This window comes from Indicator indicator, chromosome 8 (genome assembly GCF_027791375.1).
Source record: "Indicator indicator isolate 239-I01 chromosome 8, UM_Iind_1.1, whole genome shotgun sequence".
Taxonomy (NCBI): Eukaryota; Metazoa; Chordata; class Aves; order Piciformes; family Indicatoridae; genus Indicator; species Indicator indicator.
Window position 1 is genome coordinate 28,778,771 of NC_072017.1, and position 22,694 is coordinate 28,801,464.

General features: G+C 40.1%; 1 protein-coding gene across 1 annotated transcript in view; it reads left to right on the top strand.

Annotated features, from left to right (window-relative positions):
- Positions 1–22,386, top strand: part of MMRN1 (multimerin 1) — a 60,437-nt gene extending 38,051 nt beyond the window's left edge. Inside the window, exons 4-8 of the mRNA XM_054383213.1 lie at positions 2,261–2,359; positions 6,787–6,960; positions 11,682–13,661; positions 20,699–20,845; positions 21,965–22,386. Coding sequence (XP_054239188.1) covers positions 2,261–2,359; positions 6,787–6,960; positions 11,682–13,661; positions 20,699–20,845; positions 21,965–22,386 — 2,822 coding nt within the window. The remainder of the gene's footprint in view (positions 1–2,260; positions 2,360–6,786; positions 6,961–11,681; positions 13,662–20,698; positions 20,846–21,964) is intronic.
- Positions 22,387–22,694: the final 308 nt, after the last annotated feature.

Consider the following 22,694-nt stretch of genomic DNA (forward strand, 5'->3'; position numbering starts at 1 on the left):
TTGCAGCTTTTAGAAGTGTTGTAATATGCTGTTGGCTCTCTCCATCACTAGTTAGTGATTCTGTGTCACAGGTTTTACAAGAATTAGATTATTTGAGCAGTTTAAAGCATTAGTAAAACAAGCACACACGTGATAAATATTTATCCCTGAAACTCTAAAAGCAAATAAAACTGTAAGGGTTTGGTATTCTGCAATGTGAAGCTGTGACTGGGGCAACTGATTTAATATGGAGGATGAAAGATAAGCTGACTAATATTAAAAAAGTCTGGTGCCTGTAGCACTATCAGTGGCAGTGGATACATTTAGAGCAACAGAATGATAGGTAAATGAAAGAATAAAAAATAATTGATCAGCCTTTATCACAGGCAAGTAGCTGACTCCCTTGTCATAGATTCTATCATCACATCACTACCTGATATATCCTTTGTGATGATTTGGGATGAATGCAAGTATTTAACTTCTGTCAATAACTGTGCCACAGAAAGACAACAGAAGCTATTGAAATTATTACTATTTGTGTTTAGCAGCCAGTTTAAATGAAGTCTAGAACCTATCAATTCATATGATAATTTCCTTTGAGTTCTTACCCTAATTGTTACTCCTCCACCCTACCCTGGCCTTAATTTACAACATAAACCTCTTGATATCATCCTTAAATATAATCTATTGATCCTCATTTAAGCTGCTAAGGGGCTGATGAAACAGGGCATCTCTTGATTCAGCATTTTATTCTGTTTCCTTGGAAACACATATTATGGCCAGACTACTGTTTAATGTTTGAACTGGAAAATAATGACACCATACCCAAGTTACTCTGCTTGTACTGTACTAGAGACTGGAAATTGTATCAGTGCCATGTAGGTAGCATTCCTTAGATAAGCTCCAGCTGGAACAACATCCACTTCAAAATGCTTCATGAACTGAGCAAGCAGTTAAGTATTGGTATGATTTTACACTAGCAAATTTACAACCTACTTTATATGTATTTCTTTGGGTTTTCTTCAACAATAATGAAATTAAAACAAAAGTAAAGATTGATGGCTAGAGAATTCAGGAGGATGGAAATGTCACTTCAGCTATCTTACCAGTTGTTCCCTACTTCTTGCGAGTGAAGTTGCTTTGCTTTTCTGCACTTCAGTTTCTTGAAGTGTAATATTGAAATAATAATAATGTTACTCTAGCTTTATTTTTACAAATTGCTTGGAAATCTATGGCCTCAGACATGGAATAAGCACAGAAAATCTTGTCTTCCATGACCAGAGACAATATTTAGAAACTTGACTTACCAAGTATGTATGTACCAATTGCAAATCTCAGGTGATATTTGTTCAAATTGGATTATGTTTTGTAATCTGTTAAACAAACACATAAATAAATAATAAAGTCAGTTTCAACAAACCTAGTTTTGTATATATAAACCACCCTATTTACTTTTATAAATGGTGATCTCTGTATTATCTCTGTACTTATGTTTTATATCGTTCTAAAATATTCCTTTAGAATTTTTAGCCCAGGAAATTTTTGATTTCTGGTCATTATAGGGCAAGTTTGACATTTCAGTATTAATACTAACCCCTGCCCGTCTCAGGAAGCCATTTACTGTCTTCATCAATGTGGTCCCACACTGCCTGTAATCTTTTAAATCAGAACAAAGAGGGTCAAACCGATCCTGTGGGTTAGCCTGTCTGTTTTCCCAACACAGAAGTGAAGGAAAAGTAACACACAAAAAACTCAGGATTGAGACAAAAAAAGTGAGAGCAGAATATATTTACTGAGCAAAATCAGACAATCATAGTACAGAATACATCACTACCTCAGCCTATTTGCAGAAGGAACATGGTGCAAAGCAGCAGCAAGCAGAAACAAGTGAGCCAAAAGCACAAGCCAGGGAGCTACTTGTCCCGCTGCCATCCCAGTGGAAAAGAAACACATCCAAAAACCCCCGGAACCCAGAAGCTGCAACCAGAACAGGAAGCCTCCCATGTTACAATATGAAATTCAAGCCCCATCATACTTTGCTCCAGCCAGCGCTTTCATTTTGAAGCTGGCATGAGGCAGGGTGGTTTGAATAACAGCAGCAGATTCCACTCAACCCATGGCACTGTCTTACAGATGAACTTAGCAGATAGGGGGAATCACCGCAGGTGATTGTGCTTTGGTAAAGTTGACACAGAATAGACAGAGAAAGCAATTGTTGTAGAATTCTGATTGTCACATTCTGTGTGTCACTCCCATCCTTTCCTTTTCCTCCCTCTTTCAGCTCAAGAACAATCATCTCTTGTACACAGCAACCAGGCTGAAAGCAGCAGAACTGTCTGTGAGAAGATACCAGGAGCTCCTCAGGAACCTAGTGGGCCAGGTCAGTTGTTATAATTACTATCACCTCTAGCCCACCCACTACCATGTGGCAGCAAAGATCACTGCAAAAACAATTTGAGAAAAATCCCTATCTGATGAAGGGATCTGAATGAACTGTTAGAGGTTCTAGCAGTCATGGTTCAGCAGCACACTTCTCTGGTAAAGACAGACAGAAGAAACTGAGTTTAATGCTGCCAATAGATTAACACATATAGAATGTCTTGTGACTAAACCAAAGCCAGGAAAGTAATTCTGCACAGAAATATTTAAACCATTATATTACTGAGTAAAATTCATTAATTAAAAAAAATGGCAAATAACAAAGCCTAAAAAAATCCAACCCCAAATGTAGGAGTAGTGTAGACTAGCATTGGTCATAAGAAAAAATTGTATTATCCGAATATGTGATTACTGTTCTGTATTTTCTTATAAACATTGGTGCTTTAGTCAAAACCAGTACAATGATGCTTCACACTTTAGCAAGTATAGCTTAGGTGTGTTTTAAGCTACTTCTAGGATGATCAAATAGAAAGCAACAGAGGAAGTTTGCAGATTTATACCAAATATGTTTGAGACTGTTCCTTATTACACTATTTACTTGTTCATTGCTGTGTTTACTTCAAAGGTCATGTCTAGACCATAATGTTTTGAACCATAAAGTCAGCACCTTCTTGCAAGGGTACCTACAGACCTCAACATTGTAAGAGCTAGTTAGTAACGGTAATGCTTTTATACAAATAGTGATATACATTGAGAAGTAACCTTAAGTAACTGCTGCATGAGAAGCTCCCCTGCTTCTTAGTTTCTAGAATTGTTGGCTCTGCTCACTTCCTGTTATATTTATTTTCCATCATTATCTGTACGATTTAGCATACCAGCAATGTTCCAGAAAATTAATTTCATAGTGGTCTGCATAAGTATTCATAGGAATTGAATTTTTTTCATGAAAGGTGTGTTTGCACACTTACTAAACCAGCAACAGAAATAACAATGGTTTATCAGATCATTCCATTTAACCATGAATTCAAATATTAAGTGCTTGCTATAAAGAAATCTGAAAAGGTATCCATGATTTAGGTGTATTCAAATAGTTAACAGACTATACGATATTCCATCCTGTACCACCTACCTTCGCGGGTGGAGAAACGTTGGTAACACAGAATTATTTAGAAAGTCTGAGTACTCAGAGAACTTCCAACAATCAACATATTGTATTTAAATAACAAAAGAAATATGTGAAACATACTTGATAAGGAAGTTCTTTGAACAACTGATCTTCTGCTTTTAACATACTCCCCAGCAGTGTGTGAGACTGCATTTGTCAGGTATTTTTGATGGCAAATTACATGCAAGTTATCTGGCAGTGTTTTCTACATACTGTCAAATGAGCTTGGAGTTTACCTGGTGAGGAACCAGAAGGCGAACAAGAAGGACAGGCAGTGTAAAGCTCCTTCAACTTTCTTACTACCTCTGCTTTCTTTTGAATCTCTTGATGTTTTAATTATGGATGTCTACACTGGTCTTTTGTATAATTATCAGCCATTACACACTACGGAGTTATTTTCACTCCCACAGTTGGCCTATATTCAAAAACATTTTATGGAACCAAATAATAAGGCAAATTATATTCTCAGTTCTGTGCATTTGGGTTGTCAATGTACTGTGCTGGAATATTCATGCATGCTGGGAAAACAGAATGTCAGCATCCAGACTGCCACAGGATTTTATGGAGACAGTACTCATAGAATCATACAATGATTTGGTTTGGAAGGGACCACCAAAGGTCATCTAATCCAACCCACCTGCAGTCATCAGGGACAGCCTATAGTAGATCAGGTTTCTCAGAGCTTTGTCCAGCCTGGCCTTGAAGTATCTCCAGGGGCATGGCCTTAACTACCTCCTTGGGCAACCTGTTACAGTATTCCACCACCTACATGGAGCAGAATTTGTTCCTAACATCCAATCTAAATCTGCTCTTCTCTCATTACAAACCATTGCCCCTTCTCCTATCATTGCAGGTCTTTGGAAACAGTCCCTCTGCAGCTTTCTGGTACCAGAAGGCCGGTGTTAGGTCTCCCCGGAGCTTTCTCTTCTCCAGGCTGAACAGCCCCAGCTCCCTCAGTTTGTGCTCCAGCCCCCCAACCATTTTCGTGGCCTTCATGTTTGCAAAATCTTAAAGAAGGTTGCTAAATACTTCAATAAGCAGCAAAATCTTGCATAGAAGCTGAAGTGCATCTCTTACCATTCATCTGGTTGCACCTACATCAAATACAAATTTTGTCTATGATTTCCATGTCCCTTACAATTTAAATGCAAACAAAAATAAGTGTGAATGTTCTTGTTTAAAGTTACGTCTTGGGAACATGTGTCTGATCTGATGAATCAGTCTGCTCCTGTATGTGCTTATGTTCACGTATACGTTTGACTTTAAAGCATAATAGGCAAATAGAAAAATTAGGAAGCATAGGTGGGAGAGGGAAAGACTCAATCAGGCAGGGAGATACACAAATGGGTATTAAGAGAAAGCTGCTGCCCCTTGATGATATTGTGCAAGCGCCCAAGTTTCCCGGTGTGGAAGGAGGAGTATCGTGCCAAGTAAAGCAGACAGGACCTATCTGAAAAAATGACCCTGATTAACAGAGCATTGAAAAGTGCCCCTTTTCTTAGTAGGAATTCTGCTCTGAACAGTAACTCTGGACCTGAAATCTCAGAGCTCCAAGTTCATTACTTTTCAGTTATTTTTCAATGAAATGGGATCAGTTTAGAAGGTAAGGGATACCTGTTCTGACTGCCAATCCTGTGAACATGACGTAGGGATGGACTGCCCTGACCTGTCATTCCATCAGCAGCTTCCAAGACCCTACAAGCTGGATTCTGTTTCCAGCTTTCACTATGCAGCCATGCCACCTAAAAACCTCATGCTCACCGACAGAGTTTGTCTTCCCCATTTAGTAGGAGCTGACAGAAATTGAACTGAAGAAAGCTTTGCAATCAGCAGGTTAGTTATCAGAATGGTGTCTATGTGTGACCCAGTAATTAATTCAAATTAGTTTGTCACAGTAACAGTACAACCAGGAGCAGAGGTATCCCTTTCTGTCTGTCACAGAACAGTATTAGGATGAAGAGAGCTCTATCAATGGCTTGTCTCTACAGTGCCGTTGCTGAGAATTGCCAGATTCTAAACTAGGTGGTTGAGTTACAAGCACACTTTGTTGGCGTGCTTCATCTGCACTGACTGGGTGCATCTAGTGAATTTTCTGGGTTTTGCCAAATGCTATTTAGATAGATAAAATACATTTATATATTACCTACTAGAATTTGGGAGAATGAAAATCTATTCAGAATTGCGTGACCTTTTATGTTTAACTTGCTCTTTGTTGTTGGTGGTGTAGTCTTTAGGCCCCTCTGCTTCTGTGTGATTTCTGATTGCAGCTGTTTACTGCCATGAGAATAGACACTGATGCCATGATGAAAAGTGACAAAATATCAATAGCAGTACTGTAAATTCACAGTAATAAATATTTGTATGTACTGCTAGAGAGTCTCTTGCATAGCAGTTTATCAAGTCATAGTATGGCCTGGATCATGCAAGGTTAATATATCCTGTGTCTAAGGTAGGCCATTTATGCTGGATTGCTGGAGAAAGTTTAGAGCTTTACTTACAGGAATTAGGACATTTCATTTGTTCAGTGTCTTCTGAAAACCCCAAAGTAAGTCCTGTCAGCTGTGAAATTCAGATGACTTAAGTTGTGTGAATTTGCAAGACCCAAGGCCTTCTTCACCACCACCTATCTTAAAAGCATCCAGCTAGGCCTTTTTATACCTGGAGAGACTACAAGTGTCAGGAACAATTTAAAATAAACTTCATTTCATAATTTGAGCATTTTTCTTATTGGCTTATTACTATTCCAAAGTGATTGATCCATTAGCTGGTTTTCTGCCTTGCTGCTGTGTTAACAAGTCTTTATTTTGACTCCAACCCTGAAAAGATTGTGTATTCCTTCAGACACTGGCCTTGCAAATTCAGGAAGTTATGTTATAAATGGTAAATAACCAATCATTGCTTTCATGGTTGTGTCAAAGGAGATAGACTATATATGAGCTATCAGAGTATTCCATAGGGTGCCAAGTGGAGGAAGAATGGCATTATGCTGATTAAAATATGCTAACTGTTCCTAATACTCTTGTAGAATTATAAATATTTCATAATGGATACAGATGCTTCAATAATTAGTTACTGCTCTGCTGCTACTGCATGTCACTAATACAAGATACATGACAGAAATAGATAATTCACTCAAGATTAAAAACTTTTCAGCCCACTTACAGCTGATGTCTCTCAAGTCAATTAAGCTTTCTTTTCTTTCCCCCTACAATGTTTTAACAGTACCTTTTTTTTTTTTTTTCTCATTTTGTTCTGTGTCCAAGCACTCACACAAAAAATGAACAAGAAGGTTAGCAACCAGGAGATGAAACTGACTTTTCTACAAAAGAAGGTTGACAGCATTGCTGCAGCAATGAATGATGTAAGCAAGAGGCTTTCTTCTCTGGAAGGCAAAATGAATGAAGATAAGGGCAAAGACTTCCAATCATTTCTGAAAGGTAAGAAAAATAAATTAATGTAATCATTCACCCTGCTCAAGGTGCCAGGAGAAAAAATGTTAAAAACACTGTCCTATTCTATTACTCAGCATTTATAGGGAGGACTATTTAGTTAGTTAGTTAGTTTAATTTCATAATAAAAGGATTTATTTGTCATTTGTTATGGTGTATTTTATAATGACAAAAAATATATTCTTGGATGCTACATTGTCTTTATGGTCAACTTAAGCCACTATCAAGGTGTTTTCATTTACTTAGAGCTTCTGCAAATGTTCTTATCTCTTTTTTTTTGTTTATCTGACAGCTGCTAAAGGACATAGTATTTGCTTTGGTACCAAATCTAAGCAATACCCTTTAATACATAATTGACATATGCAGGGAAAAAATTATAAGGAATTCTGTGCTTGTTGAATTTGTAACATGGCAAACATCCTGCTGAATAATTTGCTTCTGATTATATTAGGCTACCTTCACTAAACATCTCTACTCGTGTTTAGTAGATGAGAACTGCACATCCTGGGATCAGGTTGTTGGGCAGACTCCTACCAGCAGAACTATGCACCCATTCTTTGTGAGTCCTGAGCAAGATCTCTTTGTTATCCAACAAATGGTGCTTAACAAACAGATTAGAACAGAAGCTTGCATTTCCTTAATGTGAAACATTTTTCAGGATTTTTCCCCAAACTGTACTATATGTGTTGGAATCCAGAGGAGATCTCTATTGTTTAAAAATAGAACAAGGGTACTGAAGCGCCTTACACGAGGAAAAAAAAAACAAACCACCAAAACAATAAGTGCTTTTGTATCTCACTTGAATTTATCCAAACATGGCCCCATGTCCTGTATTTCTAGTCGTTTGTCTCCTTAGTTGCTTGTGCGACATGCTAGATGGCTGTCTTGTACCCTGGATCAAGCTTATCCTATCTCTCAGTGACCTGCTTTCACCTATCCACATACTGCTAGATGCCAATCTTGATCCTTGGGCATATTTTTAATTTGTTTTAGAATATTTCCTATTTCCCGTCTTTTTTCTCTTCATTCTGTTTTTTATATTCCACTCATTCTGCCATGTTCACACTATTCCAAGAGGTCTTTTGATGCATTCTGCTCTCCTGTTTCTCCATTCCCCTAGCTGTATTAAAAAATCCAAATCCTAATTAAAATGTGTACTGCAAACACCACCCCCATCCCCATTATTTCATACTTCTCTGCAAACATGTTTCAAGCCTCAATCATTTTTATCTGCAGTGCTCTATACTATACCTGCTTAGATGAAATCTCCAGCTGCTGGGCCTTTCTTGATTTATGTTCTCAATCTGTCTCCTAATCAAGCAGCTCTAATGAAAATGCTGCTACCAGCTCCTTTCATTGACTCCTCAATTATGGACACTCAAATATAGGCTATTCTTGGCGAGTACATAGGAAAACAGCAGAAATGAGGGGGAAAGGGAGGCAGAACAAGGTTAATGTTTCTGTTGGCTTGTATAAGGGATGTCACAGGGCAAATGCAGTTGCCAGGTCCCCCATTCATTGAGCATCACTCAGTCATACTCCAGCTGGGCAAAGAGCATCCTAAAGTGGCAGGAGCTGGAAGGAGTTTCCATTCTGTCCTCTAACCTGGTACAGATGTGCAGTCTTGGCACACCAGACTTGCTAAATATTACTCTCAGAAGCTCACCTGAAGCAAAACAACTTTCCCCGCTATCATCCTGAAGCAATGTGCTCTTGCAGAACTGTTAAGTCTGTAATTCCCTCATGCTGTTCAGATATTGTCCTTCTTGCCCTACTTTTCTATTCTCTTCCCATGATGCCCATATCCATTAATCACCTTTTTTTTCTTATCACAGCAATTCTATGACTACCCATCTTTGTATCAGGGTTTTCAGAAGGTCTGCTTCTGTGAATCAACAATTCAGTAATATACCAAGTCTTTATTTCTTGTTTTTATCTGTAAATAGACACAAAGCCATCATTTGCTGTTACAGGGCAACACTCACTGGAGTATCTGATATGCTCCTTTAATTTGATTAGTGAAGCCTGTTGTGCATTTTTTAAATTGTTTTCAGTACTCAGGAGACTTTAAGCAGATTGTAGGAAAGATAATTTGGTACTCTCTTTTTAATAAACTCTGCTTACTTCTTAATATTCTTTCTTCCTCCTTTCACTCCACATCAAGCTTTTTTATAGACTCCTTGTCTCTTCATTATTAGTATGTACACCCCTTTAAAAATGAACTAAGAAATGGAGTTTTAATCACTTCCAAGTCACTTATGGCTGGATATAACCTTAATTCAGTCTCCTGTACTCAGTCTCCTGTGTACATACATCTATTTTGTACATTATTCTTCAAATAACTGAAACCTCAAAGGGAAGGTATGCTGACTCAAAGTGATTACACACTTTGGATTTCAGCCATGGAGTAAAAATTTAAATTTATAATCTCATTAAAAAGTGCAAGAGGTTTTACTTGCATTCATGTATTGGTTTCTCCTCTCCACTGCCAGGACATCCTTATTCTCAAGTATCTTACATTATTGTTTTTCCTTCACTGAAGCTCACTTGCAAAGCTCTGTTTGTAAGAGTGCACGTCCACATGCATACTTGTTTGTGTACATCTGTCTAATAATTTACTTGCTACTTGCTGTTCAGGTAGCAAAAAGTAAAATAATAAAGGGAATCTTAGTATTATCACTGTGGTGGGTTTTATTCTTTGTGTAAAAAATGCTGTGAGATCTGTGAGCATAGTTGACAGTAATTAAGGTTATTGGTTAGGAAACTCCATGCTGTATTTTTGAAGTGGCTCTTTTTTAGGCTAACAAACTTCTTGTACCTGCGTGTTCTATTCTGCCTTGAAAAAAGCGCTGGCTGAACAGGTGACTGATTTCTTCCCTAAGCATCAGTTGTTTACTGTCCATTTTACCAGACATAATGAAGACTGAGCCTCATTTATAGTCCATAAAAAGCAAATATTAGCAACTGCTTTATCTCTGTTTCCAGCTGGAAACGTGATCACAATTGAAGCTGATCTCCTGAATAGAAAAAACTACTGTGATTCTTTCCAGCTTGCTGAACAAAACCATTTTTATTTGGAATCATTTTGCACCCATGGAGCCCAAAGCTGAGTTGGGTTTCATGAATCTGATTTCCTGCCATTTTGTTGCTCTTGTTGAGAATGTACTTCCAAATAAAGTTTCAAAACATGCCTTGCTATTTTAAAGGTTGTGGTGGGTTGAAAATTCCCCCTCAACATTAGCTTTGCCAGACCAGCTCAGTGGAAACAAATGAAAGCTGTATGTACAAGCAAAACTACAATCTACACAGGAATGCAATGAATATGCACAAATATTTACAATATTTACAGGGATTTACGATTAACAAACAGCACAAGGAACCCCCTGGTCAAAGACCAGGGGAGCTGCAACAGCTTCTCCCTCCTTGCCTCCTCCTTACCTCCCTGTATTAAAAAAAGAGACAAGAGAGACAGAAACAGAGATATTAGACTTAGCCAAAATAAAAGCGATGCAGCCAAGGTCAGTAAAGCCATTTAAGTCTCTCCCAGAGTGAAGAAGCGAGAAGAGAGAAAATTTGGTTTGGGAACCAAATCTTATGGGAGATATCCCTCCAATGGAATTGTTTAGAATAATTATTATTTTCTTTTTTACACCCAATAGTGATTTATTTACATTTTTACTACTACCATCAAGATCTGTGAAAATTTTTAAAGGCACAGCCTAAAACTACCACAAAAGTGAAGCAATAAAATCCAGTAATTGAAAGGAAAATACAGGAAGGCAATAGAATTTCTACCTTTCTCAATATGCTTGTAATCAGCAAACTGATGGTCACGAAGACATTGCAGAGGTTGAAATATTTAACCATGATATCACAAGCGGGCTTCAAGTGTTCACAGGGTTTAAAAAACTGCAGAGGATGCTTCGGTGTTTTAGCTGGACGCTGGAGAACAAATCAAAAACATCCTTCTAATCTCATACCAGAGCATTAACTACTGCTCTCATTAAATTCAAACGTCAGCAGTCTTGATGAACACTATTTTATAACTCTCTTAACCCATTTAGGGCTATATGGGAGAGACATTATGATGCTATTTACATTCACTTCTTCCTAGCACATTTCTAGGAGTTGTTTAAAGAGTTGTAGCATGCAAGACTAACTAAAGCTTTGCATCTTTAAAATGTCTTGTCTTTTGCTATTCCTTTTATCTTGCTTCTTTCTCACTGTAATGGGTTCTATGATCACCTAGCACATACAGTACAACAGGAAGGTAATTATCTCTGCTTTCACTTCTTGACCATAATGTAAATCAAGCAGATGTTTTTTTCTTACATTCCTATTGGAGAGAGGACACATCTTTTTCTTATGAGCAAGCCACAAAAGCACACGAATCTCCGCATTGTAGTGCTCAGGAACAGCTTAGCTTGGTAATCAAAGTTGATACCACATGCAGAGTCCAAACGTGCCCTTTTGAAATAACTGCAAAACTCCCATTCGTTTCAGTAGAAACAGGGATGAGTCTTCAAGTGCTATTAGCCAGCCTCTACATTCCTCAGCTTTAAATTTTGCTCTCTGGGTGGGCAAACTGGGGCAGGGATGTGTGTGTTTTATTTCTGTGCAGCACTGTTTTTCCCTCACATTGTAGAAAAAAACCAGATGTTGTTAACCCAATTGGTTTGATTGTTTCCATATTTCTCCTTTCCCCAAAGGTCTCAAATCCAGCAGTATTAATGAATTAGTCAAAGACATTGTCAGAGAACACTTTAAAATATTTCAAGGTGAAATGCAAGAGAGCACAGCTCAAGTTTTCAAAACTGTGTCTAGTTTGTCAGAGGATCTTGAAAACACAGAAGAATTACTAAAGTATCTGAATGAAACACAACAAAAATTTGCTCAGGAGAAAGACAGTGGGCCAACAAAGCTTGACATTCTGGAGCTAAAGAGTCATATCGTGCAGATGAAAGAGGAAATGACCCTTACTTGTGACAAGCCTATGAAAGCTTTACAGGAAAAGCAGAAATCCTTGGAAGATAACCTAGAGCATCAACAGTCAAGAAGTGTCATTTATTATGAATCTTTAAATAGGACTCTTACTGAAATGAAAGATGCTCATGAACAACTGCTATCTGCTGAACAGTTGTCAAGTCAAAACATCCCTTCAGCAGATAAAGTCACAGAGCACAATGTCACAGAGTACATGATCACACTGCATGAGAAAGTTAAGAAACAAGGTATGATGGTGCTGCAGATCTATGATGATTTAAGAGTCCAACACAGCAAGATGAGCAATCTCAGTGTTGCAATGGAAATTCAGAAAGACTCTCTTCTGAGGGTTTGTGATGACATGTTGTCAGAGAGCAGAAGGGATTTCCAAACACAGCTGGCAGCAGCCCAGGAGAATGTGCTTGTCCTAAACAAAAGTCTTGCTGACCTCGTCCTCCCTTTGGACAGTAAGATGGACAAAATGACTGAGCAAATTAATGATTTGTGCTATGATATGGAGATCCTGCAACCCTTGATTGAACAAGGGGTACCTTTCAGTCTGACATCACAGTATGAACAACAAATCCAAGATGAAGAAATCAACGAGAAACTTCAAAATCTCACTACTGTCATTGACAAAATGAGTTCCACAATTAAGGAGCTTTCCAAATCTCAGGAAGGACTTAAAAATGAATCTCAGGCTTATCAGGAACTGTTTGAGCAGCGTGTTAATGAATGCTCCATGGAAATAGAGGATGGATTAAACAAGACCATGACAATAATAAATAGTGCTATTGATTCTTTTCAAGATAACTATGTATTGAAAGACACTCTACGTGCTCTAAGAAATGAGACTGAAGTCTGCTGTAGCAGAGCTGAGAAACTGGATGGCCTCCTGTCTTTCACTCTCCAGTTCCAGCAGTTGAATGAATCCCTCCAGACACTGCTTGTTGGCCAGAAGCGTGAATTCTCTTCACAAGTAATGCCATTGCTTTCTGACTTTCCATACAAGAAGTCTGACAAAAGCATTCCCCACAATTTCAGAAGAGTTTTCTCTATTTTAAATGATACATTATCAAAAGTAGGCAGTCAACAACGAGATATCATCCGGCTGGAAGAAAAAATGCTTGACTCTGTGGAGGAATCAAAAGACCATGAGGTTCGCCTTCTGAATGTGGAGTCTAAAATTTCCAAGTTTTTGGCAAACAGTTGTGTCTCACTGAAAAAAGCCAAAGCTGCCTCGACAGAGAAAGAACAAGTGGTCTCGCTTCAGCTCCAGTCCCTGAGCTCCAGGGTCAAGGCCCTGGAAGCCAAGTCGATCCGCTTTTCAAATAGCATTCTGCTTCTGAACAAGACTGCCCATGAGGCCTGGGGGCTGTGTCAGGATACCAACAGCAGCATCCAAAAAGTGAATGCCAGTATCCCTGTGCTGATTAAACTTGCACAGCCAGATATCCCCCTGCTTCAGACAGGCCTCAAAGACCTCATTGAATCTGTGCTCGAAATAAAAGCAGGAACTATCTTAACAAATTTAACCCAGCATGTCAACGTAACAGTAGCAAATGCAACAAACAACATCACCAAACCTCAGAAGCAAGTGAAGCTAGTTATAAAGAAACCAGCCCCAGTAAAAAAAGGAGCAGCAAATGTCACCATGAGCCTGACAAGCCGGAGTCAGAGAAACACAGATAACACCATAGATCCAGGTAATGCATCTTATTCTGCTCAAAATCAGAGGCTTTGTAATAAAGGCTTTTTAAACATGAGGTGGCAGAACTTGACTGAGAGTGGATAAAAAGTCCAAAGGCTGCCATAAAGAGTGTTTCAGAGGAACTTCAAGTTACTCTTGTCTCTTGCTTGCAAGAGAATTTATTTTTCTTATGAGGGGACTGTACTAAGCCATCTAGAAGCTCCATTTGATTTTCCTTAATGAATTCACATCTGATCAGGTTAACATATCTGTGCAGGCACACACTCGGCTAAGAACCTGACCTTTCAAATGTGACTGACAATTTAGACACAATCAGAATGACAAGAATTTTGTGCCTGCATTTCAATTAGCAATTTCAGTAAAATAACCAGGCTGAGAGAGAAATGTGGAGTTGCATCAGTACTTTGCAGTGTCAGCAGGGATTAAAAGTATCAAAAACTTGAAGCAAGTGAATACACCAAGTAAGTGTAATGAGGCCTTTGCCAGCTCCTTCAGCACTTCATTGAGATTATTAGTGCAGTTACAATTATGTCAGTGTGTTCTTGCAGAATCAGGAGCCCGACCAATTAAGTATGTTTGACACAAGTCCAATCTGGAGAACAGCTCAGCTGAGTAGGAGCTTCCATTCCATTCTGAACTTAAATGTAAAGGTCATCATGTGACAAACTCATACGGAAGAATTCATAGAAGTACAAACTCTGAGTTATGAGTTTTGGAATTAGACTTGAGTGAAAATCAATAGCACAGGTGAATATTTTGGGAAATATAATTTCTGGAAAATTCTAGCAGTGGTTAAATGACTAGAAATCTGCAGGAGACTAATTCTTATTAAAGTGAGGCAGATTCCTAAATGACAGATAGATGTTCAGTTACTTTTGAAGACCCATACCTAAATCTTTTCTGCAAAGCATTCTAAGTCTTACGAACATTTCTGAAACTATATTTGGTTCCTATTTGTGGTGGTTTGGCCCTGGCTGGGGGCCAGATGCCCACCAAAGCTGCTCTATCACTCCCCTTCTTAGATGGACAGGGGAGAAGGGAAATACAACCAAAGGCCCCTTATAAGATAGAAGCAATTTAATAATGCAAAGCACAAGCAAAGGTCACTTGCAGCAGCAAGAGCAAACCAGGCTGTTGTTCTCCACTGCCCATCAGCAGGTGGTGTTTGGTCACCCCAGGAGGCAGGGCTCTAACACCTGTAGTGGCTGCTCCAGGGGACAGACACCACCAACCAGTGTCCCCACACTGCCTTCTTTCACTTAGCTTTTCTCTCTGAGCTGACATCAATACAGTGTGGAATGCCCCTTTGGCCAGTTTGGCCCTCCCAAGTTCTTGCCCAACCCTCATGTAACTCTTGGAGCAGCAAAATGTTGGAAAAACACAGCCCTGGTGCTCGGCTCAGCAGCAGCCAAAACCCTGCTGTGGTATCAACACCCAGCTACAGCACTGCAAAACACAGCACTAGAAAGATGCTTTGGGGAGAATTAACTCCAGCTCAGCCAAACCAAATATTTTAAGCAGATGCCTACAGTAAGAACTGCCACTCTCGCTCATGTGCTGACCATGGGCAATCTCCTTCTCCCTCTCTCTTTCCACACCTCTGTCCTCCTTTTCATCCTCTCCCTCCTTCATCTTTTCCTGTCCTAGGCACAGCACTTTGCAATAACCAATGGAAAGGTTGCTTTCTAAAGCCCAAGTCCCATGCATAGCTCAGCTTCTCCTGAAGCCATCCCCAGTGAAAGATTTCATTTCTTGGATATCTTTTCAGGTAAAGTTGATAGAGTACACAGGTATTTCAACAGAAAGTCACACTTTAAAATGCACAAAGATTTGTCAGATTCTTACTGCAAAGTAATTTAAATAGTTTATATTAAAAATGCCTTTTTTTAATGTTAAAAAGGCCAACGTCATTTCAGCAATGTGCCTTTGTGGCCAAGAGGGCAAACGGCATCCTGGAGTGCATTAAGAAAAGTCCAGCAGGTCTAGGGAGGTTCTTCTACCCCTCTACTCTGTCCTGCTGAGACCACACCTGCAGTACCATGTCAATTCAAGAGAGACAGGGATCTGCTGGAGAAAGTCCAACAGAGACATGTGAGGATGATTGCAGAACTTGAACATCTCTCCTAAGAATAAAGACTGAGAGACCTGGGGCTCTTCAGTCTTGAGAAGGTTGAGAAAGGAACTTATCAACATCTACAAATATCTGAGGAGTGGGCAGCAAGATGAAGGTGCCAGGCTCTTTTCAGTGGTATCCAGTGATAGGACAAGGAACAACAGGTACAAGTTAGAACACATGAGGTTCCATCTCATAATGAGGAGACACTTCTTTACAGTAAGGATGATGGAGCCCTGGAGCAGGCTGCCCAGAGAGGTTGTGGAGTCTCCTTCTCTGGAGACTTTCAAAACCCACCTGAATGTGTTCTTGTGTAGCCTGCCTTAGGTGACCCTGCTTTGGCCTAACATTCTGTAATTCTGTCATTTCTGTTTTCTGCCTGTTCCTGCCATTATACAGAATGGAAATTAAAAACCTGTCTTCTGAAATAAAATTAAGGGAAGCCTTTGATCCTTCCCAAGTCTTCTACTTTGTTGGAAAATGTCTATAGTGTTACCTGCATGGAGCCCAGGAAGCTGCCAGCTGCTCTGCTTTTTACTCCACATTAATAAATTAATATATTTCATTTTTATCATTTACATCCTACTGAATTTTAACAAATAGCCTCCTTGATAACATTAATTTTATGCTCACTCATAGGGAAAGTGCAGATCTCTGCAGGTGTTGACAAGCCCTGGTTTTAAGTGAGGTTTCTCCACAGCAATGTTTATGCAGACGTTCCCATTAGTAAGGAGTGTTTGCACTCAATGATATTTCATGCCTAGCAAAGTCATATATTACACTTCTATAAGTTAAAGGAGTAAGACTAACTAACAAGTATCCATCTTCTGCCTGGATAGGTTTTACTTCTCTATGAAACCTTTTTCTCTCAAGTTCCAGGAGACCATCCAGAGATACGTGCTGACTTTATTAAAGTTTCCAGAGGAAACCCTAAGGCATAACTGACTAATTATACAATGTATTTGATCTTATATCATCTCTTTAACTCAAAAAGATGAGAATAAAATTCTAGAAGGAGGTGAATGACAATTCTCATTGATTCCAATCTCTTCATTATTTGAACCTGCTCTAACAAATTGAGGTTTTCATTGGCTTTAATGTGTTCAGAATTTGGCCTTGTTACTTTCCACAGTAATTATTTGAAATCAAAGAGAAACAATGAGAGATTTTGTTCCATATGCAGGAACATAAAGATTTGCAGACTTCTCATACTGTGGAATGATCAAAAGGAAAGGTTTATGTCAGCTAGAGGCTGCAATATATATATGAGGATGAAATATCTAGCACTTTACCTGATACTAACTGTAATGGCAATCCAAGGTGAATAAAAAGTGATGGTCTTATGACAGCTTCAGGTATCTAACATATGGGAAATGACAGCCTTCAAAGAAAAAAACATACAGTGAACTCTTCAGTTAGTTTTAGTTATGGATGAAGTCTGCTCCTACCTTCCAATGCTACCTTCTTCCACGCTCCTACCTTCTGCTGCAGAAATGGATCATGCAGCCTGAGGGCAGCTTATCTCACTTCCCATTTTCCTGTTGCCCTGTCTGTTCTCTCAAGAATCTCCAGGCTGCCCTGCTCTCCAAGGTGAATGCACTCTCTTGTTGCGTGTCTTGTATTAGTTGTGGCTTGGCTTACTTCAGGTTATGCCACCCTCCTACCAACAGGAATAGCTGAGAGTGCAGCTGTGTTGTATTTATGCATTTAAAGCAGTGCAGCCATGTGAGAGGGAGGTCATTTCATTCTCATTTTCTGTGTCTTATTTATGATGTTCTCTTGATGATTTCTGACTCCCAGAAGAAATGCAAGCTTCTCTTGTCACTGTTGTTTAGTGATCCTGAGATCATCAGACTGGAAGTTTAACAGGGAAGCAGAGTTGCCAAAGTCTAAGTAGCTCAGGTCAGACTTGACAATCTGCCCCCATCCAAAACTGGAAAGCAGAGGTGAGGCATTTCTCCTCTTTGCCCAGGAGTAAAGAGTAGCAAAGCTCAGCATTGACTGGCTCTCCTCACTCCTACCATGCTGAGTATGAACAGCAACTGCATTCCATTTATTCTGCACTATTAATAACTGCAATTTAAGCCTTAAATGTATAAAGTCTCTTTCTTTTACTCATATAGAATTGTGAAAGATTAATTTAAAACAGGCTATGTAATATAATTTTTCTAATCTGAATCTCTTGGCACCTTTACCTTAAACAGAGAAAATGGATGTAGTGTCTTAGGGTGCCCTTCAGCAAGGGAAAAGGAAAAGAAAATATTGGGCAGAGGAGCATCCTCAGCCAGAAAGGACAGCAAAAGCACACTGCTGTAACAGCACATGCAAGTTCCAGAGAAATGACCTGCCCAGTGGGGATCTAGGGCATTTGCCTATTACTCTGAAAATCCTAACTTGACTCAAACCACTTTACAGCTTCTCCTAGTTCTAGCAAATGGATGAGGCTCCTCAGCTGCTGTTAAGCAAAGCTGTACTTGGGGGCTTAAATTATTGCAGGTAAAGCTAGGTCTGAATTTGATTTAACTCCAAGGTTAAGTTCAAGCAGTCTTCCTTCAGCAGACTGTAAAACACTACCCTGTTTCTCATTTTCATTTCCTTTTTGTAGTCTTTTTCCTGTTTCTTGGATTTACTGCTTGTAAGCAGAGGCCAATTAACAGAGAGACTGCCGTGTTTTTACACAAAACTTTTCTATTTTGGGAATGAGATATAGCCAGCATAATCAGCTGTTTGCCTTCCTTTTCTGCTTTCCTTTCACGCTTGGTAAATATGCGGATGCTTGCTAAATGTGAGTGAAATGTTTTGGATGCTTGGTAAATACGAATGAAAAACAACTTCAATTAAGTGTGCAGCAAAACTACTATCTGAGATGAAAAACATCATTTTCTCATGTCCAGCTGCCTGTGTTGTCATGACACCAGTCATGATAGTCCTAAATTTCTTCATTTCAGGCATTATGGGATGGATGTTATTTTCTGTGCAAAGAATTACTGCTGTGCTGAAGTCGCTATACTCCACCAGTGCAAATGCAATCTCTACAATGTACTTTAGCACTCTGCAATTTCTCATGGAAACAGCTTACCTTAATGCAGCAGTCTGTGAAGTGGTGGGGTAGGAATCTGAAGATAGCTGTGGGCATTACTGTAATATCTATGTGAAGATCCAGTTCAACATTTCACTGGAAATAAGTAGACCCATTTATGGAAGGCTCTTTCAGCCCCACCTATCAATCTAGGCTTACCATGACAGGACTGTGAAGTCCTCTTCCCAGAGCTCTGCTGGCACATGGTTCCTGGCAAGGCAAATGGTCATTTTCCGAAACAACTGACTTCTGTTTGACCACAGTAACAGAAATGAAAAATGTATGGCTAGGGAACACTTTGTGTTCAGAATTTTCCACAGCAAGTTTTAATGTGGTGTTCTTCCCCGCAAACAGCTGTGACAATACATTACACAACTAAATTCAGTACTTACTGCTCAGACCTGACTGGCACTGACTGAGATTTCTCCCTGTCGGCTGGGCATGATCTGGCCATCTCACATGTCAGGAAGAGACCCAAGGACCACTTACCTGTCAGCCTTACCTCTGTGCCTGGGAAGATCATGGAACAGATCCTCCTAGACTCCATGCTGAGGCACATAGAGGACAGGGAGGTGATTCAGGACTTCCAGCATGGATTTACTAGGGGCAAGTCCTGCCTCACCTAGTGGCTTTCTGTGACAAAGTGACTGTGTCAGTGGATAAGGGACAACCTGTGGATGTGATCTATCTGGACTGATGCAAGGCCTTTGACACAGTCCCCACAACATCCTGCTGGCCAAGTTGGAGAGATGTGGATTTGTTGGGTGGACTGTTCAGTGGGTAAGGAATTGGCTGGATGGTCACATCCAGAGGGTGCTGCTCAATGGCTTGAAGTGCAGATGGAGAGCAGTGATAGTGGTGTCCCTCAGGGGTCTGTGCTGGGACCTGTGCTGTTTAATATTTTTATCAATGACATAGATCCAGGCACCATCAGCAAGTGTGCAGATGACACCAATCTGAGTGGTGTTGTCGATACACCAGAGGGACAGGATGGCATACAGAGGGACCGGGACAAGCTGGAGAGGTGAACCTCGTGAGGCTCAACAAGATCAAGTGCAGGGTTCTGCACCTGAGCCAGAAGAATCCTCACTGTCAGCACTGTCAGCTGGGGGAGAGGGTGATAGAAAGCAGTCCTGAGGATAAGGTCTTTGGAGTGCTGATGGATGTGTGGCTCAATGCAACAATTCTACTGTCACCGTTACCAACTGGAAGAGGGAAGTGAGCAGCTGGTGTTGGGTGGACCAGGTCACTGTGTCATGCTATGTCATGGAGGGGTGGATTCTCAGTCGCCCATCTCCCTATGTTCTCCAGGTTGAATCTGTCATGAGGGCCACCTATAAGGCTACCTTGGCTTAGATTATTGTGGAAAGACTTGTGTAGGGAGCAGCAGAAGGAGAGCTTCCTAATGCTTGGTTGTAGCCATACTTTGCTGGCTTTAAACTGACATTGCAGGGAGGTCATTAATTAAGGAGGAGAAGAGTGAAGAAATGGGCAAGGTTGGTGTTTGTTGACCAGAGTCTCTTGGACTGTACTGTCCTAGATGTTCAGATATCCCAATGTCTTGATGGTCCTCGTCAGTGAGATACTCTGAGACAAGAACTCCGCATTTATAGGTAATTCTAAATATCTTGGAGGCTGTCTCAGAGTGTGCCATGTTCAGGCAAAGAGGGAGGCTACACTAGAGAGGAGTGTGAATAGGTTGGAAGGGAGCTAAAGTAGGTCTCCACACAGAACCTCCAGCAAAATTCCAACGGCTTTATGAACTGACAAAGAGACACTTGGGATTGTCACTGTAATGACATTGCAACTGAGGTTGTTGGTGTTCCTTTCTCTGTCACAGGGCAGTATTCATCTTGTATTAGTTCCCCATGCCAGAATGGAGGAACCTGTATCAATGACAGAGAGAGTTTCGTTTGTGCTTGTCGCCATCCCTTTGGAGGAGTTAACTGCAGTACCAAGCTGGTGAACGACACTTCTTCAAGTGTTGGTAAGTAAACAACTTAGTAGTGCAATATGCCAGCAGTATGGGTCTCTGCCCCAGGGCCTAATTAAAGAGCATTTGTTGGTCAAAGGTCTCACATTTCTTTTTAATGAGGTCAAACTCAACTAATAGTGAACCGCGTTTTGGTGCTGAAGACATCAATCCCCATCTGTGGCTCATGATCTGTTTCTTTAATATGAGCAGACACTGGGATTAAATTGAGCTGGGAGCAGCACTGATAGCTGGAAAGCTCCCTACTGAGCTGTGCAAAGTAGGAGGGTGTGCAGTAGATGCATTTGAAGACGATGCGGAATTCAAAGAGGGAGATAAAATCGCATCAGTGGGGAATACTAGCTTCAGCATAGCCATAAATACTCCATACACATGAGTAGCTACCATGACAGGTGGGACTGTGGCCTCAAGGAGCCTTTTTAGTCACGCCTCTTGTTTTCACCAGCAAAGCAGGAAGCCTTTGAAAAAACATTTCAGAAAGAAAAGTGCAAACTGTGCTTATTCAGCCTGTAAATCAAATAAATAATTTGCTTCCAGGCCACATGGAATGTGAATTTTATGCAGCTTTCAGCAGCCATTTGGCTGATTCTCACTCATGACAGCATATGAATAGCAAATAAAATAATTTGTACAGTGACAGGGAATCATAGTGTGCAGGCTCAGCTTGAAGAGGAAAACATACTTTTACTCCATCATTTGATATCAGGAGTGCTAAACCTCTTCAGTGCTCCTCTAAGATTTGTGGAGAAAATTCTTGGCTTCAGCACAGACATATGAACAATGAAAGAAAGCCTGGGGTGGGGAAAACTTTGAGGGATAGAGGAGAGGGTGGAGAGGGAAAGGGAGAAGGAGGGGGGGGGCGGAAAGAACCTAATGACAACACAGTGTAGACAAACACAAAGTTCTCTTGCTGTTTGTGGAATTATTCTGTTGTGGATATACCCAGTGCTGTGAAGTTAGTGGCTTTTTATGCAGTGATGCAGAAATAGTGTTTCAGCTGCTGAAGCTGCTGGGTTATGTGTCTTCAGAAAGGTTGCTTCTGATCTTCTGACTGGTCTGAGCTGTCATTCTACAATGTAATATTGCTTGACATTTTCCTTTATTCCCATACAGACTTTTCAAAAGGATCTTACAGATATGCACCTATGGTGGCTTTTTTTGCCTCTCATACATACGGAATGACAACTCCAGGACCCATCAGATTTAACAATCTGGATGTCAACTACGGAGCTTCGTTTGCCCCAGCAACTGGAAAGTTCCATGTTCCATATCTGGGCATCTATGTTTTTGAATACACCATTGAATCATTCAGTCCACGTGCCTCTGGCTATCTGGTCGTTGATGGAATAGACAAACTCACTTTTCAGGCTGAAAATATTAATAGTAACAAGTACACTGACAAAGTCATTACTGGAAATGCTTTATTAGAGTTAAACTATGGTCAAGAAGTCTGGCTCAGACTGGCAACTGGCTCAATACCAGCCAAGTATCCACCAATAACTACATTTAGTGGTTACTTGTTGTATCGTACCTAAACCAGTCCAAATGTAAAAAGGAAGCAGCTTGCATGTGAATTTATCTTTGCTTTATATACTTTGGGTGTTTAACAGCAGTAAGTTTCTCAAAGCAACCATGCAATGGCATTTGAAGTACTAATTCTCCCAGAAGTCACTCGGCTGTAGCCACCTGGATATCTACAAAGAGAATCCCACGGTTAGAGGTGGGGGAAAACCAAGCATCTTCCTTACATAAGCATGACTGGGAAGTACAAATATAATTATGAGCTACATTTACATGTCATAAACACATTTGCAAAAGGTTACTGAGAATCAATTAAGACAAA